Source organism: Pimephales promelas, chromosome 23 (genome assembly GCF_988280905.1).
Source record: "Pimephales promelas chromosome 23, fPimPro1.hap1.1, whole genome shotgun sequence".
NCBI classification, from domain to species: Eukaryota; Metazoa; Chordata; class Actinopteri; order Cypriniformes; family Leuciscidae; genus Pimephales; species Pimephales promelas.
The window spans coordinates 14,876,440-14,887,557 of NC_142791.1; the positions used below are offsets into that span (position 1 = coordinate 14,876,440).

The 11,118-nt window shown below is 37.0% G+C and overlaps 1 protein-coding gene and 1 non-coding gene across 2 annotated transcripts; one reads left to right on the top strand and one right to left on the bottom strand.

The window, feature by feature from the left end:
• The first annotated feature begins 515 nt into the window (after window positions 1-515).
• On the top strand, window positions 516-5,083 carry spp1 (secreted phosphoprotein 1). The gene is made up of 8 exons (XM_039676365.2): window positions 516-596; window positions 1,660-1,729; window positions 1,819-1,875; window positions 1,978-2,031; window positions 2,616-2,666; window positions 2,817-2,858; window positions 3,070-3,366; window positions 4,479-5,083. The coding sequence occupies exons 2-8, from the start codon at window positions 1,676-1,678 to the stop codon at window positions 4,809-4,811; spliced, it is 888 nt and encodes a 295-aa protein (XP_039532299.1). The 5' UTR covers window positions 516-596; window positions 1,660-1,675; the 3' UTR covers window positions 4,812-5,083.
• A 3,390-nt stretch (window positions 5,084-8,473) lies between these two features.
• Window positions 8,474-9,827, bottom strand: LOC120482254 (uncharacterized). Its single transcript, XR_016149581.1, has 3 exons — window positions 9,725-9,827; window positions 9,500-9,560; window positions 8,474-9,356 (listed from the first exon to the last, which is right to left on the bottom strand). It is a non-coding gene; the product is annotated as an uncharacterized LOC120482254 (transcript).
• Window positions 9,828-11,118: the final 1,291 nt, after the last annotated feature.

Below are 11,118 nucleotides of genomic sequence, written 5' to 3' on the forward strand. Positions count from 1 at the left end.
GGAATTTGAATCACAAACACTGCCAAATATAAACTTCTAATAAATCCCAACAAACTGCTTTTGTGATTTTCTGTGACACACTGTTCCCTACCAAAATTTGAACTGATTACACACTTAACACTTCATTCTGCTTTACAGCTAGAGACATTAAACCCCCTTAATTGAAGCTATTAAATATTTATTTGCCCTGTTTTATTATACAATAACAATTATAGTGGACATTGAGTCTTTCCATGGTATATGCATAATATGTTAGTAATAATAATAAGCATGACAACATTATATCAAGGATCCTAAGAGCAATACAGGATATTGGTTTTTATTTTTTCTGCTTGTCATCCATGGCTGTGAATGTTTGCATTGCCTGGCCATATAAACCACAGGAAGAGTGGGAGAATAAAGGTGGGACAGCAGCGGTAAACCTCATGACATCACAAGCTTCACAGCCATTGGCTGTTTCCTGAGGGAACAGGGTTTAAAAGCCAAACCAGCAGCCATCTCTCAGCATCAAAACATTGCAAGATCTCATCTGATCAACAGGACCTCAGTCTATCCTCTGACAGTCAAAGGACTGCAAATTTCTCAAAGAAAAAGAGGTAAGTCACTATTAAACAGTTCATTTGTTTTTATTCTTTAGGAGGTTGAGGTTTAAAACCAATTGCCGTCCAAGGATTCAGTGTGCAGATGTTGGAAGAAGCCTGAGTTTTATGTGGAACGTATTTACTTGCTTAAAAATTCTATATAAAAATCATGTGAAGGACTTGCAGCAGCCTATTTTAACCTTAAACTATTTTAAACCTTAAATGCATTGATGCTGCTCTAAGCAAAAAATAAAAATGCATTTTTTTTTCAGCCTCAATGCAAGAACAAGACTGAAGTTATGAAGACTTTTAATGATTCCGACCACAGTTTATTATAGGCAGAGATGATTAACATGAACTTGACAGACGAAAGAGGAAGTTGTGGCTATGGCACATAAAGGCCTCACTAATTTGTCAACTGAGTCATTTATTCCAGCGACACAACCACTAAATTAAAGTTCCATACAAAAGAATAATAATACTGGCTGACTGACAGTTGCCACCATTACTTCTGCCGGCAGCCTCAACAGAACGCTTCCACGCTCAGTTTTCTGTTCTGCACTTCACATTTCCTTTGACGCCACAAAGTTTAGTCGTTGGCTCGCAGCAACAAAGATTCTAATGAGAAAGTCTGGAGCCAGAGGCGTGCTATATCTTGGGATTGTGGCTGCTACATAGTCTACATATAACTTCTGGAATTATACACCAGAGGGAGATCATTATAGGTATCGCCAAGCACACGCTACCTCAACTTGTACTTTATGCAATGCAGTTGTAGCTGAAAATAAATGAGAAGTTCTTTGGCATTTACCAACGTGATTCTGAGTGCCCTTAAAAGGCATGCTTCCTTCCGAGTCAGTTTGCCTTGCAGTAAATACCAAAAATACCCATTCTTGAGGCAATTTATAGCTAGAACATTCAAGTAAAACAGAACAGGCGATCCTCTATGTAATACATGTATTATTACCCTACACTAGTTGGCGTTAACTTTTTAATGGACCTTCTAACATACTTACATTTATAAGTTCAAATTGACGTTCATTGCAACTGTGCAACTTTGTTTTTCTCCCTTTTTTAGAGTATTTTGCACAACCATGAAGACTGTTATCGTTTTAACGCTTCTCATCGCCACAGTCTTCTGCCTACCTGTAAGTTGATTTTAATTGTGAAATCTGGGCTTTAAAGTTTTACGCTATGATTTTTTAAATATTAAGTAAATGCACTTTTTTTTCCTCAGGTCAAGCGCTCAGCCAGCAGTTCGGAGAGCTCAGAAGAAATGATTGCCGTTCAACGGGCAAGTATCTTATTTGATATAGGCAAAATTAACACTGAGTTGAAATTAATAATTTCTATATAAACTATTCTGCTATTTTAACAAAACATCTGTCCTACGCAGCCACCTCCTATTCTAAAAGCTGCTGCTGATATGTTCCAGGCAGAACCTACACAGGTAAAACCCGTCCTCTATAGCCTCTAAAATGTCTATAAGAGAAAAGTTAACCCTTAAAACTCTATTGTTTATTCACCCTTGTGCCATTTATTTCTTTTGTGGAACACAAAATGTGACATTTTTGAGTAATATCTTCAAAAAGGACTGGGGTTGTCAAGCTGAGAAACTACAAAAAAAATAACCAATTTGTTCTTTTGAGTCAGATCTTTTCAAAGAGTTGGTTGATTCAATTCATTATTAAAAAATGGTCTGAATGACTCGTTGACTCACTGATTCGGTTGCAGTGGTTAACAGCTCGCTGTTCCTCACAAAATCAATATTGTACGATACGTTTATGGTGCTATTGCATTGTCAGCGCATGGAGTAATACATAAAAATTATCCACTGAAGACAGAAAGTCAGGTTTGTGTGGCTGAATAAATGATGAGTGAACTATTGGAAATTGAGTGAACTATACTAAACGTCAAAGTACTGACATAAACTAAAACCTTCGAGCTATTTCAATTTAAGGATGTGGTAATTAGCACATACGTGAGCAATACAGTGTTGTTTTATTTACGGCAAGGCGTTTGGTTGTGTTTCAGACCACACCAGCAGATTCCAATGAAAGCACAGACAGTGAAGATGACACTGAGGTGAATGAAGACTCCTCTGACCACATCACACGTCACTGTACCCACAATAGCCAATAAAAGACAACAGGCTCTAAAAACACCATTCTGTTGGTCTAGACGCACTGTAAGTTACCCTGCTGCGAGTCTCAATATTGTTTTTTGCATTTGCAGGAGGAAGATGAGGAATCTAAAACAGATGAGGATGAGGAGAACGTGAGTCACTAAAATACTTAAGTTTTCTGTCATGTAGAACCATTGTGCCCACTGGGATGTATAAAGAAGAATTATGAGAAGCAGGATTTTGGAACAATGAGATTTCACAATGTGCTACCCATGACGCCACAAACAAATATAATCCACCATGATAGCAAGAAAACAAAAGAGTTTTGTATTGTCAGTGCATTAACATGTGTTGTCCATTTAGGAGACTGACTCCAGTGAGAGTAATTCTGGGGAAACTCAGAGCACCGTCGTCCCATCCACAGTCGAGCCCTCGCTGGACCCCATTATCCACACAGGCCGGGGAGACAACATGGGCTACCCAAGCGACTACAAAAAAAGCATTGTTTATGTGGACGCAAACAACTTTGAAAAACTACCTTCCCCATACAAGTCCTACAGCAGTGACAAGTTAGGCGGTTTGACATTTGTGAGCAAGAAGTCGTCTGCTTATGATGACCAGAGCTTCAATGACGTGGAGAAAGAGATTCAACTGCACAAGGTAAATATAAAGGTTACTTTATGTTTGGGAAAAAGTGCCCATGTGCAGAGTGGACAAGTAATAGAAAAGAAAAACATATGTATTTACAACAGAACAAATGTAGCAGAACCATCCTAAAATGATCAGTTTATAGTGTTGGAAGTCCCAATTCATTCGAATCAGTTCATTAGGACGATTCATTTAAATGAACAAGCTAACAAAAAAGATTCACCCGTTCGACTCCCGTTTGATTTTTTTACTCAGTTGTGCAAATTAGAGTTTTGTTGTTGTTGTACAGTATTTAGCTTAAGTTTGATAATTTGTCATCCCAATCGTCACCCTAATTGAGATTGTTGATTCTTTTAAAACCTGTCAATATTTTTGAATGAGCAAAATTATGTCTCTAATTAAATGATAAATGATATAATTGGATAGTCAGCTATTTGTTTTAACATATGGGCAATATAGCTTTATATGTCCTACATAGCATTAATGTAGTTAGCTATGCTATAAGTTAAACAACAAATAGCTACTCTTTCAAAGCTTTAGCTTGACTGTCATTTGTCTTCTTAAAATTTTGACTAGCTTGTTACACTTTTAAATTAGCCTATAGCTTCCCCAACGCTAATTAAAGTCGGCATGAAACTAAAAGTTGTGAGTCTTTTCTTCCCTATTGTGACGTATATCCGAGCGAAACAGCTTCTCGAACAAGACAAAATGTTAAGGGCGGGACTAGATGTTGTTGGGGAATTGACTGGATGGTTGTGGTTCGCTATTCGTGGATCTCATGTGAGTGACAGGTTGCTCCGCCCTCTAGAAGTAAACACGTCATCAGAGAAGAGAAAATGTTACTGCAAGAGAGAGGGGAAGTTATTTTGATTAAATATTTAAAATGATGTCGTGTGTGGGTAAATTATCTATAATAAATAGCCTACTGCAATATTCCATAAAAACAAGAATTGTCAATTTTAAACCATTTTCATAGTTACAACAAGTAATGTTACTGTTACTCACACTTAGAGTTCTACACTCTTTGTGTAACCCTCCTGTCCCATTTACGCAACAGACATGAATGATTCTTCAAATTAACAACTGAATAATATAACAAAACAAGAATGACTTTTGTTTCTCAGGCTCTGCAGGTGCATGATCTTCTGGAGGAGGACAGCAGCACTCCCGAGATGGAGAACATGGAGCCAGGAGACCGCCAGGCGGCTCTGGGAAGCCAAGAGATCGTCCCTGCCGGCAACCAAGAGCCAGACAGCGAGGGAGCGAGTGCTGGAGACTCCACCGACAGCGCCAGCGCAAGCCAGGAGAAAGAAGGGGAGTCGGATAGCAGCGAGGAGACCACAGCCACCCCCGGAGCTGCAGACAGCGACTCCTCACAGAGCACAGAAAGCCAGGAGAGCGATTCGGATGAGCAGAACACACAGACCACCGAGGCTTCCATCATAAACGCAAAGTAATCGCAGTCAAGCCCAGTCGACACAAACGAATGCAAATGTATTAATTGTATGGTGCTTGGTGACTCACTCCACGAGGTGTTATTGTGAGATCGACGACAAACGCAGAGCACAACGACGCGGTTCATGCGAGTTCTTGAGCTGCTGCTATGCAGTTTCATCTCAACAATGTCTTCCTGTTCATTGCACAATTATTTACGAACTTAATGTAAATGTAATTTTATACTGCTCTATGTAATGAATGATCATTAATGAATAAATTTTGTCCTATATCAGTCATGCAGTGTTTCTTAGTGCACCGAGGATACACAAGATAAAGCAATGTCTAAATATTACCAAAGCTAAAAGAATTACAGATACAAATCTAGTAAACCATTCAACATGGACAGAGTTTGCCTTTGGAAGAGTGGAATTTTATACAACACAATTTTTGGTGGTGCTGGCTGAGGCAAAAATACCTTAGATTTAAGACTGCATTTTTTTAAATTTTTTTAAAGGGGTCATGAACTGGCTTTTTAAATTTTATTATATTGTTGAGGTCAACTTATGACGTTCACTTGGTTTTAGCATTCACGAACATAAAAATGAATAAGTAATAGGTACCCTAGTTTTGAGCCTAGCTGAAAAACGCTCGGTTTTTATGGGCGTCTCGCACTGAAGACTTGGAAGTAAACGCCCACTGTTGTGAGTGGATAACAGTTTTGCATATTATAATGAGTTTCAACTCACCCGTCGATGCACGTGGGGGAAATTGCTTTGAAAAGATTTTTTTGGTGTTGAAGGGCCCTTATATTGGCTCAAATATACTGGCTTAGATATTCCCATTTCTGCAGTAATTATGACAGTTTACATTATTTTGTTTATTAAAGGGACACTCCACCTTTTTTGGAAATAGGCTCATTTTACCACTACCCCAGAGTTAAACAGTTGAGTTTTACCGTTTTCGAATGTATTCAGCCAATTTTCTGATATTTAGAAGAATATCAGTAACCAGACCGTTTCTGGTCTCATTGACTTCCATAGTAGAAAAAAATATATACTATGGAAGTCAATGAGACCAGAAACTGGAAAAAAATATATACTATGGAAGTCAATGAGACCAGAAACTGTCTGGTTACTGATATTCTTCTATATATATATATATATATATATATATATATATATATATATCTATATATATATATATATAAATCGGCTGAATGGATTTGAAAACGGTAAAACCCAACTCTTCAACTCTGGGGGGAGTGGTAAAATGAGCCTATTTCCAAAAAAAGTGGAGTATCCCTTTAACAGAAACGTATGACTTGGTCCATTAACACCCAGGCAATAACCAAGCATCTTGGCCTGACTTTCCAGAAACCACCTGGACACTTTATAAACCACATGTAAACTGTAACCACTTTTGAAACATGTTCTTTGATAAATAACAGAAGGGGGTAAAAATAAATGCCTCTCTACTACAGTTACAACAATGTTTTGAACGATATGACATACATAAATTACCAGACTTACCTGGAGAGATGTCAAACCCTCACTTGACTTCTAAAAATGATCACCCACAGCTCTGTGTTTCTTGTGCCAATGTCTTGATGTGAAGGCTTCAGACATATTTGTCAAACTTTGAAGTCTAGTGTCACGGTGTGGCTCTGGCAGAAGGACGAGGAGACCGGAGTATCGGGGAGAACAAGGTTTTAATACGTATAAACAGGCAGGCAGACAGGAATACGGGCACCACACGGGTTCACAATAACCAACAATAGACATCAACCGACAAAGACAGAGTAAAACTGAGGGAACTAAATACACAGATGAATCAGACATAATGGGGTGAAAACAGGTGAAACAGATGAACAAGACGCTGAACGGGAGGCTGATGAGGGAGTGAGTTCAGGTGTGCAGACGAGAGGATCATGGGAAGTGTAGTGCAGGAGACGCTGACAGGATGGTGCAGACGCAGACTGTGACATCTAGTGCTCTGTAATCCTGTTCTGAGATCGCAGTCTGGCCATTTCTTACAAAAAATGAATACTATTCTAAATAAAATGTCTAATTCTTTAATTTGAGATTGGTGTTGACAAAGTAAGAGCACGGTGCACATGACTTCTGCTCCGTTAATGTGACGTTCTTCTCAACGTACAGCAAGTTTAATTACATCTCTAATCACAGAGCTATCAAATCAAATCCTTTGACGTCTGTTAATGTTCGCATGCAGACGCTTTCCATTTATATAATTAACCTAACAACAAAACACACATTTTGATTTAGGCATGAGGCTCAGATGTAAAAAAGCAGCTCTATGAAAGCTCTGAAAATTGTTCAATGCTGAAAAATCTTAAATAAAAATTTGAGTTAATAATTATATATAGGTATTATTTATTAATATTTAGCATATTCTTCATATGCAAATCACTGAGGTACTATTAGTCTCAGACAGCTTACAGTTTGTTCATTGACTAATGCATATTACAAACAAAACTGTATCTCTTTCAATATCTGGCCATCACTGGCTGACTTTACGCAATGTCTGAGATCTGCGAATAAATACCCAGCAATGTGTAACAATGATAAAGGGATATCACTATGACTGATCTCCCACTCACATAATACTGTAGCTGACAAATACAATGAGGTCATGTAGGAAGATTTTTTTTTCTTTTTTTTGTAACAAGCGATGTGCTTCCAATTCCAAATGCGCTTTTTATTGTCACTCAGCAGATGCAACTTTTGACTTTCAGCATAATCTTTAACCATGCAAAACAAATGCAATGGAGCACAGATGTAAAATGTTGAGATAAATTGAAGTTCTTCTTCTAATACCATAGGAGGCAGTGTTGAGGTAATGCATTAAAAGTAATGTGAGTTATGTAATCAGATTACTTTTTTAATGTAACCAATAAAGTAACACATAATCAAATACTTAACACCTTATCAAATACTCAAGTTACATTGTTTCTCAGCTCTCCTGTTCCCATATTGAGAGAAATCTTGAGAAAGTGCAGAAGCGTTGTGTGTGCTGTGTGTGTGTGAACATGATAGTTATTGTAGTTCTAGAGTAAATGAGAGCATTTACTCATCTCACTTTCACAAAAAAAAAAAAAAAAAAAAAAAAAAAAACCGCAATTTTGTATTGCATTACTTTTAAAAGCTACTTTCCTTTTAAAAGCTACATTTGTGCAACTTCCGGGTCTGTACCAAAACGTTCAAAATACCTTGCAAAATCCCTATACTCAGTGTGTAGTAATCCAAACAATACAGTAAATCATTACTTTTAAACACATTACTTTTTTAAAAGCTAGGATGATGCTGGTAAAAATCCTACAAGATTCCATGTCATTTATACTAATGTGTAATTAACTATGTTAATACTACTACAACTACTGATAATAATAATTTTATAACACTATTATTTATTATTATTTCAATCAGTTACTGAAAAATGTATAAGAAAAATGACTGAACTCACATATTAACATTCTGATATTACTTTTTTTTCTTTAGACAAAGTACTACTAACCAATAATAAACCCAATTTAAAAAATAGTTTTTTTTCTTACATCATAAAATAGTTTTCCTTTTTTTTCTTAAATAAGAATATTCCTAAAAAAAACCCAACAAAACAAAAAGCAACAATAACATCAACCTCAAAAAAGAACACGACACCACAATGAGAACATGCAATTTTAATCTTATTAGTTATATTATTAGTATCAAGACCTTCATTATCAACGCATAAGCATAGGTTATACTGTAGACTATAATCAGTTGTACACTGTTATTTGTGTGTTTTGCATGAAAATACGATTAAACAGGAAGTTATTCACAGTTATCATCAAGCCTTCCACATGTCATGTTAGCACTGGTCATATTCTGCGCAACCCAGGTTGTGGTGTCTTCTGTTGTTGGGGTTGTTGTTGTTGTTGTCGTGGGTATTGTTGGTCTTGTTGTCGTGACAGTTGTTGGTCTTGTTGTCGTGACAGTTGTTGGTCTTGTTGTCGTGACAGTTGTTGGTCTTGTTGTCGTGACAGTTGTTGGTCTTGTTGTCGTTACAGTTGTTGGTCTTGTTGTCGTGACAGTTGTTGGTCTTGTTGTCGTGACAGTTGTTGGTCTTGGTGTCGTGACAGTTGTTGGTCTTGTTGTCGTGACAGTTGTTGGTCTTGTTGTCGTGACAGTTGTTGGTCTTGTTGTCGTGACAGTTATTGGTCTTGTTGTCGTGACAGTTGTTGGTCTTGTTGTCGTGACAGTTGTTGGTCTTGTTGTCGTGACAGTTGTTGGTCTTGTTGTCGTGACAGTTGTTGGTCTTGTTGTCGTGAAAGTTGTTGGTCTTGTTGTCGTGACAGTTGTTGGTCTTGTTGTCGTGACAGTTGTTGGTCTTGTTGTTGTGACAGTGGTCGGCGGATTTGTTCTTGTAGTTGTAGGGCTTGTGCGTGGCACAACAACTTCCTCAGAAGAATCCGATTCCCTTGATTTAGACTCATTTGATTCAGAGTTTGAATCCTCACTGGAACCGGATCTTGAGTCTGATGAATCAAATCTTCTGCGCAAAGGAAACTGGGGATTCAAACAGTTGAAAAAAAGTTTTATTAATAATAGTACTGTATGCCTTTGAAAGAGCAATAAAGTAATTATATATATATATATATATATATATATATATATATATATAAGAATATCGTAAAAAGATGACTGCTTACTGGTTTTGAAAAGACAGATGCAACAAAAAGCATCAGTAACAATGCCTGAATTGACTTCATCCTACAAAACAAAAGCGCTTAATGAGATTGATGTGAAACATTTATTCTCGAAATATTGTTTATCATAGAATAATATTTTTTGCTTGTATTCAGTGGTTATTCAGGTACCAGTAATATAGATTCAAAGCCATAAATGTAGCATAACTCAAGAGATGAGTGAGTTACCTTGCGCTGATGTTCTCGTCCAGTTGTTGTAATGTCTCAGTCTGTATTAGTCTGGCATCTGTGAAAATGTGGCTTAAATACTGGATGGATGTGAATAAACCAAGGCTTGGTCCAGTGAATTCCCACGTAGATGACGTGACAATAAGTCAACATTTGTGCAACTTCCGGGTCTGTACCAAAACTTTCAAAATGCCTTGCAAAATCCCTTCAACACTCAGTGTGTAGTAATCCAAACAAGACGGTAAATCATGCAACGCCGCTGTCCCAATGCATTGTTCAGACAAATCACATTGTGTGCCACGTGTTTAATTGAATATATGATTCACATCCTCAAATGTATCAACACAGAATACATACATGATTATCATCATCGAAAGCCTGACATGAGCAAAACATTTTGTTGAAAAATATATACATACGTTACAGATATACATCATCAATATGTCTACAATGTTACAGATATAATGTGTGCACTGCAGTGAGGCTAATAGTCAATACCCTATAACCCATATTTAAAGAAAACAGCTAAAATCCTGTGATTCCTTCATACAATAGGGTTCAACAGTAGACAGTTCATTTATCCAAAAAGCTTCTCTTCTCAAGAGCTGTTACTCTATAGACCATTTTGCAAGATGTAAATAACACTGGTCCAGAAACATTTCCTGTTTCAGTTTGTAACTGTTTTCTTTATTTCACATGTAAGAAAACATCTCAAAGATGTTTGTTTAACTTTTTGATTCAGTTTTATATGTTCTGTTGGTTGTATTTTATCCCAGCTTTTATGTAGCGTTAAAAAACTCAAACAGGAAGTGCTTCTGGACCAGTGTTGTTTACATCTTGCAAAATAGTCTATAGTTTACTCAAGGGTTTGGCAATACCCTATCAAGACCAATAAACCTTAGGGAGGCAGCAGAACTAGCTTCTTGTATAATATTTAGCAATATAGTCTTATCAAGGTTGTTGTTTCTGATGGTGGCCTTATGTTCTGCGATTCTCAACTTAAAGGTCCTCTTCTTCTTGATCCCATGTTTCAAACTTTAGTTAGTGTGTAATGTTGTTGTTAGAGTATAAATAATATCAGTAAAATTATAAAGCACAAAGTTCAATGCCAAGCAAGATATTTTATTTAACAGAAGTAGCCTACATCGAACAGCCTGTTTGGACTAAATCCCATACTTCCTTCTTCAATGACGTCAGTAGACCAGTTTTTTGACTAACGTCCGCCCACAGGAATGCTCCCTCAATTTGCGCACTTCTTATAACTTACTTTGTTTACTCAGCTCTTACGGTGATTTAAGTAAAACTGACGGTTCATCTTTTGTGTGATGTACAATAAACTTTATTAAACTCATCATCAGTATATGTTTGACCAGACAGCAGACATCAGATTCAAA

What these genes read in the sequence shown, in the direction of transcription:
- spp1 (XM_039676365.2), top strand. Translation starts at nt 1,676, where the DNA reads ATGAAGACTGTTATCGTTTTAACGCTTCTCATCGCCACAGTCTTCTGC. An exon ending in CCACAGTCTTCTGCCTACCT is followed by an intron (nt 1,730 to 1,818) that starts GTAAGTTGATTT and finishes TTTTTTCCTCAG; the next exon opens with GTCAAGCGCTCAGCCAGCAG. An exon ending in TCCAGGCAGAACCTACACAG is followed by an intron (nt 2,032 to 2,615) that starts GTAAAACCCGTC and finishes GTTGTGTTTCAG; the next exon opens with ACCACACCAGCAGATTCCAA.